This window comes from Schistocerca nitens, chromosome 1 (genome assembly GCF_023898315.1).
Source record: "Schistocerca nitens isolate TAMUIC-IGC-003100 chromosome 1, iqSchNite1.1, whole genome shotgun sequence".
NCBI lineage: Eukaryota > Metazoa > Arthropoda > Insecta > Orthoptera > Acrididae > Schistocerca > Schistocerca nitens.
In genome coordinates, this window is record NC_064614.1 from 274,373,065 (window position 1) to 274,388,756 (window position 15,692).

The 15,692-nt window shown below is 38.3% G+C and overlaps 1 protein-coding gene across 2 annotated transcripts in view; it reads right to left on the reverse strand.

The window, feature by feature from the left end:
* LOC126248094 (protein GPR107) overlaps positions 1 to 15,692 on the reverse strand; it is a 209,417-nt gene that overhangs the window by 104,217 nt on the left and 89,508 nt on the right. Inside the window, exons 5-6 of one of the 2 annotated variants that reach the window (XM_049948772.1) lie at positions 12,880 to 12,965; positions 8,380 to 8,484 (exon numbers count right to left, since the gene is read on the reverse strand). In XM_049948772.1, coding sequence (XP_049804729.1) covers positions 8,380 to 8,484; positions 12,880 to 12,965 — 191 coding nt within the window. Of the gene's footprint in view, positions 1 to 8,379; positions 8,485 to 12,879; positions 12,969 to 15,692 lie in introns of both variants that reach the window. The other variant, XM_049948765.1, reaches the window with a different exon arrangement.

Below are 15,692 nucleotides of genomic sequence, written 5' to 3' on the forward strand. Positions count from 1 at the left end.
GTACACTGTATCTAAGGAAAACCGCTCATTTCTTCTTGCAGTAATCTATTTCAATAACTTCTCCAGTTTTTCCACTTCTGTTGCTAGATTGTTCACTATGAGATGGATTTCACTTCTGTTGGTATATTATTCACTTCGAGATGGATTCTATCTAGGAAATCAAATACAGGAAAAGTAACATATTCTCCTTTTGGGTGCATTTTCCTTACCAGATGTCTTAACGCTGCAGTATGTGTCACTGGCTATCCCAGTTTAGTGAGTTGCACTGCATTCTCAATACTTTCATAACTCTGATACGGATCTACTCCTGTTTTTTTTCTACTCCCTACTTCACTGCAGCAGGTGTTTGTTTCCTGTAAGAACTGACTCTGAGTCTTATATATTGTTTATGTTGCAGATTCATATCCTGCATTGGCAGCAAATCATCTTTCATCACTGTAGGCAACATAGTACAATCCTCAGGTTGTGTGCTATCACACTCGACATATAAGTTACTCAGCTTCTGTCACCAAATCCTGCTCACCTGTATCACAATTATGTCACTCCTAGTTCAGCCTGTGATCTCCCTTCTCTGTTATACCACATAGTTCTGAATTTTCACCAAAAACTTCTTTCCTATTTTTTCAAAGATGCATGAAGATCTACTTTGGTCTACATCACATGCTCTTTTCTATGGTACTTACTGCTCATATTCTGCAAGAAATTATTCGCTCTTTTGGCATCTCTCCTACTCCTCCTCAATGGTGATTTGTGTCATCAGAGTCCACACTGTTTTCTAGTGTTATGAGATGCCTATAAATAATTTGTTCCTGAAATCTGCCTTGTTAGGAGGGTTTGATACATGTGACGTTCCTCTCTGTTCCCCGTGCACTTTTTACCCCTGTATTTGCATGACACACATAATGCCACTTGTTTGCTTTTATTGCAGTCTTTTCTGCTGTTATCTTCTTCCACACAGTGTCCACAAATTACTACTTGTTTATCACAATGCTTTGCCAGACAACCAAGTTCTTGGCATCGAGCACACTGCCTCGCTACTAGGTAGTCTTTTGTCAAAACCAAACGAAATCCAAGAAATAATCTCTTTCATTTCATGAGAGCTGTTCTATCTTCACGTCTCACTTCAATAATTTGATGGACCACTTTTCTTCCTACTGATCCTGTCTTGAATCATGCTGTAAAGCCGCTTTCGAAGCTATCCTTGGTCACTTAATTTTCGAGGTTCTACATGTACATTGAAAGAAACTGATATAGGCATGTGTATTCAAATATAGAACATATAGAGGAGATACTGAGTCGCTGATAGGCACAACAAAAAGACTCTCGCAATTAAAGCTTTCGGCCACGGGCCTTCATCACACACACACACACACACACACACACACACACACACACACACACTTACACAACCGCAATTCACACACACAACTTCAGTCTCAGGCAACTGAAGCCACACTGCGAGCAGCAGCACCAGTGCATGATGGGAGTGGCGACGGGGTGGGGGTAAGGAGGAGGCTGGGGAGGGGGGGGGATACTACGGTGGGGGTAGAAGACAGTGAAAAAAAATGGTTCAAATGGCTCTGAGCACTATGGGACTTAACATCTGTGGTCATCAGTCCCCGAGAACTTAGAACTACTTAAACCTAACTAACCTAAGGACATCACACACGTCCATGCCCGAAGCAGGATTCGAACCTGCCACCGCAGCAGTCGCGCGGTTCCGGACTGAGCGCCCAGAACCGCTAGACCACCGCGGCCGGCAGAAGACAGTGAAGTGCTGCAGGTTAGACAGAGGGCAGGGGAGAGGTGGGGAGGGGGGAGAAGTAGCGGAAAAGGAGAGAAATAAAAAAGACTGTGTGTGGTGGTGGAATGACTGCTTTGTAGTACTGGAATGGGCCTGTCAGCACTGACTTTGGGCTGTTGATGATGGGGAACATGTTGCCTGGTCAGAGAAGTCTTGTTTCAAATTGTATCGAGCAGATGGTCATGTACAGGTATGGAGACAACCTCATGAAATCATGGACCTACATGTCAGCAGGGGACTCTGGAGGCTCTGTAATGGTGTGGGGTGTGTGCAGTTGGAGTGATATAGGACCCTGATATATCTAGATACAACTCTGGCAGGTGACACGTACCATCCATTCATGTCCAGTGCGCATTTCAATGGACTTGAGCAATTCCAGCAGGTTAATGTGACAACCCACATGTCCAGAATTGCTACAGAGTGGCTCCAGGAACACTCTTCTGAGTTTAAACACTTCTGCTGCTCACCAAACTACCCAGACATGAACATTATTGAGCACATCTGGGATGCCTTTCAACATGCTGTCCAGAAGAGATCTCCACCGCCTCATACTCTTACGGATTTACGGACAGCCCTGCAGGATTCGTGGTGTTGATTCCCTCCAGCACCACTTCAGATATTAGCGATATTATTTGAGTACAGGCCATGCCATGCTGTGGCACTTCTACATGTTCACAGGGGCCCTACACGATATTAGGCAATTATACCAGTTTCTTTGGCTCTTCGGTGTATAATGTGTCTTTTAGTGTCTTTGCATCTGTGGCCTGTAGAATGTACACTATCATCAAAGGCTTCTTCTTCTTAGGCTATTTACATATCAGTGTCTCCTGCACCTTTTCACTGATAATTATCCTTTCTGTGTCACTTTGTGTAATTGTTTGCATGTTGACTGCATTATTGGTTTGCTTGATCTTCTTTATACAAATGTTCTCTTTGGTGGGGTTTATTAAAGTTATTAGTTTTTGTTGCACTACCTTTGAGTCTTCATTTGTACTTGTTGCGTTGTTTGCACTGCTGTGATTTTAGAACCAGATGCTGTTTTAGCTGCATCTCTACTGATGATGATGACGATGATGATGATTTCGGATTGTGGGGTGCTCAACTGCGTGGTTATCAGCACCCTTACAATTTCCCAACCTTTTCTCAGTCCAATCTTGCCATGTGCATGAATGATGATGAAATAATGAAGACAACACACACACCCAGTCATCTCGAGGCAGGTGAAAATCCCTGACCCCGCGAATCGAATCCGGGACCCCGTGCTCCGCATCTCTATGGGGCATAGTTAGCAATGCACTTGCATGTATTTTCTCTGGTTTTTGTTGTGAATTTTCTGTATAACTATCATTTTCTTTTTGTAGTTGTTACAACAAGCCAATTAATAATGCCTGCTCTATCTCTCATTGTGCTATTTTCTTCTTTAATTTAATCTGCCTGTGTCATCTTTTGCCCAGATATTTCATTTTCATTATATACCATCAACTCTTTATTCCATTCTTGTATATTCACTTCGGCATTATCAAATCAGAGACGTCAGTGCTGCCATTCCTCTGCAAATTGCCATCCTGACTATATCTGTCTGCCCAGCCCAGAGACCAGAGAGAGAGAGAGAGAGAGAGAGAGAGAGAGAGAGAGAGAGAGAGAGAGAGAGAGAGAGAGGGGGGGGGGGGGTGGACTTACATGAGTTGTAATGGCCTAGTGATATACTGGATCACTAAATAATTAATGTGGATATAACTGAGCTTTGTGTGATATTTCTACTGTAACTAATAATGAATAAAGAGGCACAGTATGAAAGGCAACAAAAGGCTGTTAGTTGGTCTTGAAAGGTAACTCTTCCAGCTTTACGGTAGTGACATAGGGGATGAGATATGTGCTGGGGTCAAGAAAAACAGGTCTATTAAGAAATATCATAAAATATAAGAACAACTGGGTGCATCCAACAATTCGCTATGGATACATATTTTGTGAGTCTACCTCAGTACAGTTTGTAAGTGTTTGGCACATTTATTACATAACAATATTGTGTGAGGGTTTGCATTCTGTTCTAATGGGCAGCAGTAACAGTGATTGTTATGAGTTAAGAGTAGGGATAAGAAAATTTTGCAAAAATGCAAAATTAACACAATACTAGTTATTTTAGTGAAGTACCATGAAATCCATGATTTTTACAAGATAGGTGCCTCAGCGATACAGATAGCCGTACCGTAAGTGCAACCACAACGGAGGGGTATCTGTTGAGAGGCCAGACAAATGTGTGGTTCCTGAAGAGGGGCAGCAGCCTTTTCAGTAGTTGCAGGGACAACAGTCTGGATGATTGACTGATCTGGCCTTGTAACACTAACCACAATGGCCTTGCTGTGCTGGTACTGTGAACGGCTGAAAGCAAGGGGGCACTACAGCCGTAATTTTTCCCGAGGGTATGCAGCTTTACTGTATGGTTAAATGATGATGGCACCCTCTTGGGTAAAATATTCCGGAGCTAAAACAGTCCACCAGTTGGATCTCCAGGCGGGGACTACTCAAGAGGACGTTGTTATCAGGAGAACGAAAAACTGTCGTTCCACGGGTCGGAGCATAGGATGTCAGATACCTTAATCGAGCAGGTAGGTTAGAAAATTTAAAAAGGGAAATGGATGGGTTCAGGTTAGATATAATCGGAATTAGTGAAGTTCGGTGGCAGGAGGAACAAGACTTCTGGTCAGGTGAATACAGGGTTATAAATACAAAATCAAATAGGGGTAATGCAGGAGTAGGTTTAATAATGAATAAAAAAAATAGGAATGTGGGTAAGCTACAACAAACAGTATAGTGAACGCATTATTGTGGCCAAGATAGATATGAAGCCCACGCCTACCACAGTAGTACAAGTTTATATGCTGACTAGGTCCACAGATGATGAAGAGATTGATGAAATGTACGATGAGATAAAGGAAATTATTCAGATAGTGAAGGGAGACGAAAATTTAAGTCATGGGTGACTGGTATTCGATAGTAGGAAAAGGAAGTGAAGGAAGCGTAGTACGTGAATATGGAATGGGCGTAAGGAATGAAACAGGTAGCCGCCTGGTAGAATTTTGCATAGAGCATAACTTAACCATAGCTAACACTTGGTTCAAGAATCATGAAAGAAGATTGTATACATGGAAGAAGCCTGGAGATACTGGCAGATTTCAGATAGATTATATAATGGTAAATCAGAGATTTGGGAATGAGGTTTTAAATTGTAAGACAATTCCAAGGACAGATGCGGACTCTGACCACAATCTATTGGTTATGAACTGTAGATTAAAATTGAAGAAACTACAAGAAGGTGGGAATTTAAGGAGATGGGCTCTGGATAAACTGACAAAACCAGAGGTTGTGGAGAGTTTCAGGGAGAGAATTAGGGAATGATTGAGAAGAATGGGGGAAAGAAATACGGTAGAAGTAGAATAGGGTGCTTTGACGGATGAAATAGTGAAGGCAGCAAAGGATCAAGTAGGTAAAAAGATGAGAGCTAGTAGAAATACTTGTGTAACAGAAGATATATTGAATTTAATTAATTAAAAGAGAAAATATAAAAATGCAGTAAATGAAGCAGACAAAAAGGAATACAAACGTCTCGAAAATGAGGTCGACAGGAAGTGCAAGCAGGGATGGCTAGAGGACAACTGTAAGGATGTAGAGGCGTATATCACTAGGCGTAAGATAGATACTGCCTATAGGAAAATTAAAAGAGACCTTTGGAGAAAAGAGAACCACTTGCATGAATATCAAGAGCTCAGGTGGAAACCCAGTTCTAAGCAAAGAAGGGAAAGCAGAAAGGTGGAAGGAGTATACAGAGGGTCTATACAAGGGCAATTGAGGACAATATTATGGAAATGGAAGAGGATGTAGATGAAGATGAAATGGGAGATATGATACTGCATGAAGAGTTTGACAGACCACTGAAAGACCTAACTCGAAACAAGGCCCCGGAAGTAGACAACATTCCATTAGAACTACTGACAGCCTTGGGAGAACCAGTCCTGACAAAACTCTACCATCTGGTGAACAAGATGTATGAGAAGGCGAAATACCCTCAGACTTCAAGAAAAATATAATAATTCAAATCCCAAAGAAAGCAGGTGTTGACAGATGTGAAAATTACCGAACTATCAGTTTAATAAGTCACAGCTGCAAAATATTAACATAAGTTCTTTACGGACGAATGGAAAAACTGGTAGAAGCCGACCTCGGCGAAGATCAATTTGGATTCCGTAGAAATGTTGGAACATGTGAGGCAATACTGACCCTACGACTTATATTAGAAAATAGAGCAGGGAAGGCAAACCTGCATTCTTAGCATTTGTAGACTTAGTGAAAGCTTTTGACAATGTTGACTGGAATATTCTCTTTCAAATTTTGAATGTGGCAGGGGTACAATACAGGGAGCGAAAGGCTATTTACAATTTGTACAGAAACCAGATGGCAGTTATAAGAGTCGAGGGCCATGAAAGGGAAGCAGTGGTTGGGAAAGGAGTGAGACAGGGTTGTAGCCTCTCCCCGATGTTATTCAATCTGTATATTGAACAAGCAGTAAAGGAAACAAAAGAAAAATTTGGAGTAGGTATTAAAATTCATGGAGAAAAAGTAAAAACATTGAGGTTTGCCGATGACATTGTAATTCTGTCAGAGACAGCAAAGGACTTGGAAGAGCAGTTGAACGGAATGGACGGTGTCTTCAAAGAAGGATATAAGATGAACATCAACAAAAGCAAAACGAGGATAATGGAATGTAGTCAAATTAAATCGGGTGATGCTGAGGGAATTAGATTAGGAAATGAGACACTTAAAGTAGTAAAGGAGTTTTGCTATTTAGGGAGTAAAATAACTGATGATGGTCCAAGTAGAGAGGATATAAAATGTAGACTGGCAACTGCAAGGAAACCATTTCTGAAGAAGAGAAATTTGTTAACATTGAGTATAGATTTAAGTGTCAGGAAGTCATTTCTGAAAGTATTTGTATGGAGTGTAGCCATGTATGGAAGTGAAACATGGAGAATGAGTAGTTTGGACAAGAAGAGAATAGAAACTTTCGAAATGTGGTGCTATAGAAGAATGCTGAAGATTAGATGGATAGATCACATAACTAATGAGGAGGTATTGAATAGAATTGGGGAGAAGAAAAATTTAAGGCACAACTTGACTAGAAGAAGGGATCAGTTGGGTGGACATATTCTGAGGCATCAAGGGATCACCAATTTAGTATTGGAGGGCAGTATGGAGAGTAAAAATCGTAGAGGGAGACCAAGCGATGAATACACTAAACAGATTCAGAAGGATGTAGGTTGCAGTACGTACTGGGAGATGAAGAAGCTTGCACAGGATAGAGTAGCATGGAGAGCTGCATCAAACCAGTCTCTGGACTGGAGACCACAACAACAACAACAACAACAACAACAACAACCCCAGACTGATATTAACCGACTGTTAAAATTGTGTTTGTACTTTAATGTCTTCGAGCCTCAGGTTCATGTACAATCTTAAAATGACAGTTCATTTTCCAGAGAAGGAACTTCGATGTGACAATGAAAATAGCACCAGAATTGGGGAAAAAAAATTGTAAAAAAAAAGGACAGCAGCAAATCTGGTAAATAAAAACACCAAATTCAGTAAAAAAACCACCAAATTTAGACACAAAATATACTAAATATGGAAAAAAAATCACACTGAATCTGACAAATACAAACCGAATTTTTCAACAAAATAATATTGAATTTGGCAAGAAAACTATATCCAATTTGGCAAGAAAACTATTTCCCATTTGGAAAGAACACAATAATGAATTTGACAAAAGAAAGACCACTGAGTTTGGCAAAAGAAAGACAATTTGACAAAAAAAAAAAAACACTGAATTTAGCAAAAAAAAAGTAACACCAAATTTGGCAAAAAACACCAAATTTAGCCAAAAAGCACAATTAATGTGGCAAAAAAGGACACCAGATTTGATAAAGAAAATAACACTAAATTGGTAAACAATTACACCAAATCTAGTAAAAAGTTAACAATCAATCTGGCAAAAAAGATAATGAAGTTGTCATCCTTGCCAAAACAAGAATAACACATTTAGCAAAAACAGTAACTAATTTGGTAAAAAATAACAATGAATCTGGAAAAATAATACAAAATATGGCAAAAGATAACACCGTATTTTGCCACAAAATATAAAGATTTTTTCTGCCCTCTAAGTTTTATGATTGGGTTTATACAGAATTCATAGGGGAAGTTTATTGAATTAGTGTAAGTAGTACAGATATTTACCCACCCTGTCTCACTTATAAAAATGGCTCCGTGTTGTACCAAGTTATAAACGTTACTTTTATTTGTAAGGCTTATGCATTGATGGAAGAACATATTATTTCTTATTTACAACATACATCTTATTTCCCCATTTTTTTCAGACTTTATGTTCATAATTACCTTAACTGTAAACAGTTTTCAACTCCTCAGTAAATTGTACCATACTTAAGGTACAAGGATCAATAACCAAAACATTAGTGACTTTATAATGTATTTTAAATTTCTGTAATACTTCAAAATGTAAAACTTACTGTGAAATCTAAGCTCACTTTTGTACCTTCCTTGTAGTTTGCACAGTTATGAAAGTACAGATTGTACAATCCTTCATCACTCTCACTGGTCACACGCATAGAAAACTAGAAAAGAAAAGAATAAGAATTAATGACACAGCATGGACTGTGTGACATAACATTAACAATTACACTCTGAAATCTTCAGTATCATTAATAATAATAATAATAATAATAATAATAATAATAGAAACATTTCATTAATAACATTTGCTGTTTGAACTATTCAAATTACTAAAAAAAAAAAATTTAAGACACAACAGAAATATTATACTAAATGGGACCTTACAGACTGGCTGTCTTTGGTTTTTTTCAAACTTATAGAATTTGAAGGTCATTTCCTAAGGCAATATGATCCAAGTCTCAAACCAAATCAAAAACTCACCATTAAAGATTTGAAGATTTCTGAGAGCTGTTAAGTATGAAAAATTTGTAATCCATTAACAAAGTTATTGGTAGCACAGTGCAAAGAATGGAAGTCTGTGATTGCTAAAGTTGCTGGTTCATTTTGTTACTAGCACTAGCAACTTTTTTACTATTATTTAAATTCTATATTTGTTAAGAAACAGAAATGTTATTTAAGAAATGCTGAATCATAATTTAATTAAAAATAAAATATTTTTATGTTTAATCACTAATTGCATGAAAATGCCAGTATTCACAATAAATTAAACTTTGGTGCAAAAATGCAAAATGTCAGAAAGAAAATAAAATACATTTGTTTTATTTCTGGAGTGTGAACAATATTATTGATTTATATAATATATTTTTCTGTTAACAATAAGAAATGCCGCATGTTTGTGTCAAATTTTAATTTACTTTCATATGATCAGCAATCAAAAATTATCTTTATGAAAACAATTATGATTCAATATATAGCTCTGAAATTGCCAGACTTTCATGCTACATGCTGGGTTACTGATGATGATAGTGATGGTTGACAAATGTTCTATACTTAACAAACTTTAATATCTTCTAATCTTCAAAGCCAATATTTATTTTTTCAATTGCATCATACTGTTTTAGTAAACTGATGTCTGGTTAATGACCTTCAATCCTATAACCACAAAAAAATTTAAAAGGATCAGTCTGCAAGGTCCCCTGAGTTTGCAGACTTGTAAATTATTGTTTTAACTCGGGTGTGCCCAAATTAGGCCATTGGCAAACAACATACCATAATTTTACACCCTGCAGGATATTTTCAGTATTGCAACACCCTGCATTATATCACATTGGTTTAATTCAAACAACATTAATTTATATGGTTACTGAATGTTGTAGTAAACCACAATGTCTGTCTAGTGTGTCAAATTCTGGAGAAATGAGACTTTTCAACTTTCTTATGAAATGCGCATAAAACACTGTTTTTGAGAATGTGTTCTCTGATTAGAAGAGGCACATTTAGCTGCACACACTCTCCCATTAGTTTTCTGAAGCTTAGAGCCAACTCCACATTGACACCGTCTATGCTCATAAGCTCTGCATAATGGGCTATGGTTGTCAGTTTCTGTATGGTTCTTATGGCAAGGGTAAAGGCAAGATTGCTCTGACTTGGAGATTCATGTTCCATCTGTTAGAGAGCAGTAAAGTACAAAACCTACAGAAGCACAATTCTGCTCTCTAGCAGCAATGGCAGAGTACGTTTTGGGCTCAAACTTCCTTTAATGCAGTGTTACAATATTGCTGAAACTTAATCCTACACTTATATAATTATAGATGAAAATATAAAGTTTGGAATATAATTAACCTGTTAAATTTTAAACTAAGAGGCGTTATTTCAGTACCTGTGTATTTCGCAGAAGCAGGGCTATTGGTACACAACAAGAAACTAATGTATTCACCATGTATTGGCCATCTGTTTTTGAAACAACAGTCATGTACCTTCCGTTTATGCTTGTGTAATACAGTTCAGTCCAAAGTAGTAGTTTATTGTGAGGTCAAGTAATTAAAAAAGTACAGCTGTGCACACAGAGTTTTGTTTAAGTGAAATTTCAGTTGACTGTGAAGTTACAAAAATAAACAACCGAAGTGAATTATTAAAAACTCCATCCACCAACAGGACTCTCAGCGAATTACTCAAGACAAAAACCACTAAGTGGGCCGTTCCAGATAGGCCACTCCTGAATCTGCATCTCCAGCATCAAACGAACTATTAATGCTACAAGGGTGGTTTGAAAAAGTTCTCGGAACGGAATAGAAAAAAAGTACTTACATCACTGAAACTTTTTTACTTTTCAATGCAGACTCCTTGTAGATTAATGTACTTGGTCCAGCGATGTTGCAGTGCCTTGATTCCATCTCAAAAATTAGTTTCCTACAGGCCTGCAAAATAGTTATCAACTCCAGCTATCAATTTTTCGTTTGAAGTGAATCTTCATTCGCCAAGAAAAATTTTCAGATTTGGGAAGAAATGGAAATCTGACAGAGCCATATCAGGCAAATAAGGTGAGTGCGGCAACCTTAGTTCATGTAATTTTGCCATGGCGACAGCACATGTGTGCAGGCGCTTGTCAAGAGTCGCGGCACCCATCTTGCAGATAATTTTTTCATTTCTATTTCTTCAGTTAAAATGTGATGATATCAATGATATCGGATGATATCTGGCAAGTGTGGGCAATTTCACAAACATTCAATCGGCAATCCTCCATGACCATTTTGTGCACTTTTGCAATGATTTCTGGAGTTGTGACGCATTTTGGCCAACCACTGCGCAGATCATCATCCAAGCTCTCCCGACCAAATTTAAATTCATTTTTCCACTTGGCGACAGTTGAATATGAAGGAGCAGTGCCCCCACAGCATTTTCTGGAAATAGGCATGAATGTCCTTTGCTTTCATATCTTTCTTTACAAAGTACTTAATCACTGCTCGAATCTCGATTTTTCCCATCTTCGCAAATCACTTTGCAGGAACAACAACAGAGCTAAGACACCACCACAGCTCTCTTCGAAGAGCACTGACATGGCACGTGTTTACAGGCAACAGTACAATGCATATCACATGAACAACTAGTTGCGCTGACCTCTTGTGGTGATTCTGAGAACTTTTCAAACCACCATCGATAGGTGATTCTGAGAACTTTTCAAACCACCCTCGAGAGGTGATTCTGAGAACTTTTCAAACCACCCTCGTATAAGTTCAATGAGAAAATTTACCAAAAGAACAAATGCATTTGTAAAATGAGATTTTCACTCTGCAGCAGAGTGTGCACTGATATGAAACTTCCTGACAGATTAAAACTGTGTGCCGGAGCAAGACTCGAACTCGGGACATTTGCCTTTCATGGGCTAGTGCTCTACCAACTGAGCTACACAAGCACGACTCACGACCCATCCTCACAGCTTTAATTCCGCCGGTACCTCAACTCCTACCTTCCAAACTTGACTGTGAGTTCACATACCCTGACAAATGGGCAACCATGCTTTATCATAAAAAAGCACACTTCAGGATCAACCTCTCCATCATGCATAGACCACAACAGCCAGTTGCAGAATGACGTGAGGCAACGTGATCTGAATTGACCATTCAACGCACTAGCTAAATGGCACAATTTTTTTAGGCTTGTTGACAAGGCCACTTGTAACTCAGCCAGTTCAGTTAAAACTGATATGCCACATGTAAATGTCTGAAGAACAGGCCAGAGCCTATGCAGCAATTGGAGTTTACCTCTTCAGTACCAGCACCCACCTAACACCAAACAGAGTGCTTGCATTATATGTGAAACAGCCTCTTTTGTATGCTGCAGTGTGCATACAAGATCTGTCCCAAAACTGAGAAGTGAATGCACTTGACTGCCATGAGGAGCCCCATGTTCATTTCCTAGTACCATCAGAGACTTTTCATTGTGGCATGACTGGAATGGGTCCAGTCAATCTTGTGATGCCACCTGAGAAGTTAACTCGATGAGAAGTTATGACAACCAAGTCTGGAAAGCCAATAACATCTACAACACCTGGGAGAGCAGCGTGCTGACCCCATGTCCTTCCATATCACAACTGAATGATGCTATATAGCTGAGGAAAACATTTTGGCCAGTCAACATTGCGCAGTCCTCTGGACTTGATTGTGTAGGTTTTCTTTTTTTCCCTTTTTTTCATGGTACATACATGGAGTCGACTGAGTTCTTCAGAATCATATTATGTGTTTAATTAAATTTTCACACAGCCAAGATAGACATAGGAGATACATATAGCACTGTCATTAAATTATGGTAACTTCATGATACTGCAATAAATTGATAAATTTATCAAAGTACACAAGAGGTAGACAAGAGAAAGGAAGAAAGGAACTATCTCATACTTTAGAATTTATCACCATTTTTTAACAAAGTGAAGAATTTCTGTGCATTATTTTCATTGGTGTGCATTAATTTCACTTTTTAATTAACAGGTTTTCTCCCTTTTTAATGTGACATTTAGCTTTTTTCTGTTATTATATTAGTAGTCAGCCCATAAAACTCACATTAGCATTGTAGTAATTCTCATTCTCCCGAGTCTGAACAATCAAGTTGAAGCTCTGCTGAACACAACCTCCAGATGGTGTACTAGCTGCTGAAATGTAAAATTACACAACAGAAATTACGTAAAGATAAGTATTCTATGAACAAGAATGTATAAATGTTGCTTTTCAATTCAATTCATCTAGTTCTAAACAGTAGAAAGTTTTGATACTACTGAATAAAAGGGCAGTTGAAATTAAGATTATATTTACACATTCATGAAGCATTTTTCTTTGTGCTTGTTAGATGGTAATGCCTTCATATCTCTCTCTAAACATCAGCAAAACGGTTCAAATGGCTCTGAGCGCTATGGGACTTAACATCTGAGGTCATCAGTCCCCTAGACTACTTAAACCTAACTAACCTAAGGACATCACACACACCCATGCCCGAGGCAAGATTCGAACCTGCGACCATAGCGCGGTTCGGGACTGAAGCACCTAGAACCGCTCAGCCACAGTGGCTGGCAAACATCAGCAATCATACTACTTCTGCACGTTAGCCACTTAGGTAAATATAAAGGAAATTTCAAGGAATAGTTACTCTAGATGCACTTGAATAAAATGCACTCTAAATACACAGTATCATGAATGAAAAATATTTTTACATGGACACCAATTCTAATGAGTAACAAAACTGTGTTTTTTTTCTCTTTCTTTCTGTCAGTTATATCTGCATAAAAAGTGTGTAATACTTCACATCACTACACTGAAGCAACAACAAAAACTGCCACTTCAATAGAAAGAAAATATATAGATCCCATAATAAAATAAAAGCAACTGCAATTGAGCAATTTAGTTAAGCAAATGGATTACTTCAGAACACCTATGGTAATTCTTTCTGTAGCTGTTACTACATGTATGAATTATAGGCTAGTTCAGGTAACGCTCTCTCCAGTAATCATGTTTCATTTTCACTCACAAAATTATAAAGCAATGCACCTAGATATTATTTAGCACTTTACTTACTAGATTAAACTATTTCACCCAGGTTCCATTTACAGTAGTGTTATAGTAAATTGACAGAGAGCACTGTAAAAATAATATTTTGCAATACACAGAGGCATTTCTGATCTCCGCTGTACTACGTGATTGTATATAATTTTCTAACTTGGTAAATTTCGTGAATTTTTACAACCTGTCTTAAGGAGAAACTGGATCCAAAATCCTATTATGTTTATGAGGTGTAAGGGAAGTTTTTAACTCCCTTTAATTGGACAAAGAAAGGGGAATGTATGTTTGTTTATTTATTTATTTCCTGTCCTTATATGAGACTAATCTGGAATGTAAGTTTACAAGAATTTTCCGAAGAACAAAAAATGAATTTATTGTAATAAAATGTACGTGCATTGTAGTATAGGTCTTGCATTATTTTTCCACATAATCACCGTTTACCTCAATACATTTTGTCATCTATGGGATGTGTTTTTTGATTCCTGTGTCATAGACATCTCCTGCCAGTTCTTCACTCTGAATTTCACCCGTCGTCGTCAGACAGGTATTTTCCATAGACGTGCTCTTTCAATTTAGTGAACAGATGATAGTCACTAGGTGCGAGGTCTGGGCTATCAGAGGGGTGGCTTAAAACATCCCAATAAAATGAAGTCAACAACTCCTGTGTTGCATGAGCAGTGTGAGGTTACGCATTGTCATAAAGGGATAAACTCCTGTTGTCAGCATTCTGCGACGTTTGTTTCGTAAGGCTCTGCGAAGTTTCTTCATGGTGTCACAATATCTTGCAGCATTTATTATTTCACTTCTTTCCAAAAAAACAAAGAGCAGAACCCATTTTCCGTCCCAAAACAATGAACCATGATTTTCCTCACTGTTTGCCAAATTTTAAATTCTTTGGTTGAAGGAGAATGAGTATGGTGCCACTGCATTGATTGTATTTGCTCTCAGGAGTATGGTGATAAGTCCAAGTTTCATCTCCTATCACTATGGAGTTGAGAAAAGCCTGACCTTCAGCCTCAAAATGGTCAAGAAATTCACAAGCAGCAATGACACTGTTCAGTGTGCTTTGGTAAGTACTTTGGGTGCCCAGATGCACACAACTTGCGATAATTTAGTCAGTCAGTTACAATTTTATGAACAACAGTTCGTGAAATGTTTGGACAAACTGCACACAGATCATTAATTGTTGAACAGTGATCAGAGAGTAGATGTTCTTCAATTTTCTGCACCACATCATCAGTCACAACAGACGGCCTTCCGCTTCTGTTTTCCTCATGAATTTCCGTTCTTCCAAAATTGAAAATCCATATGCATTTCGTCACATTCTGCCTTGACATTATGTCCTCTCCATAAGCTGAAACAATTTTGTGATGAATGGCAGCAGCATTTATGCCCTTAGCCTTTAGGTAGCGATTTACAGCGCACACTTTGCACTTGGTAGGGGCCATAATGAGAACGCTCAATTCTAACAGTCTCCACAACACTAATTGATGAGCTACTAATTGTTTGGAATGCTTGTTCGTTCTGCTGGCTTCCTGCCACACATCAGCGTTACCAACTTCCCCTATGGACATTTCCTGCTAAAGTTACATGCCCTGTAACCTTACTTTCAGGATAACCCCCGTAAAAATCAGTGGACATAGTCAGAGCTTTAGTTTACAAGCCTGCTGAGACACAAAGCTGTACTAACTGTCTCTTACCAATAAAAGATACACGTATGCGCTGATATAAAAAGTAGGGATCAAAAATTATCAGTTTTCTGTTACAAAAACAAGCTTATGGCTTTATACATTAATGGCTAAGTTATGAAGTTAACGATATTG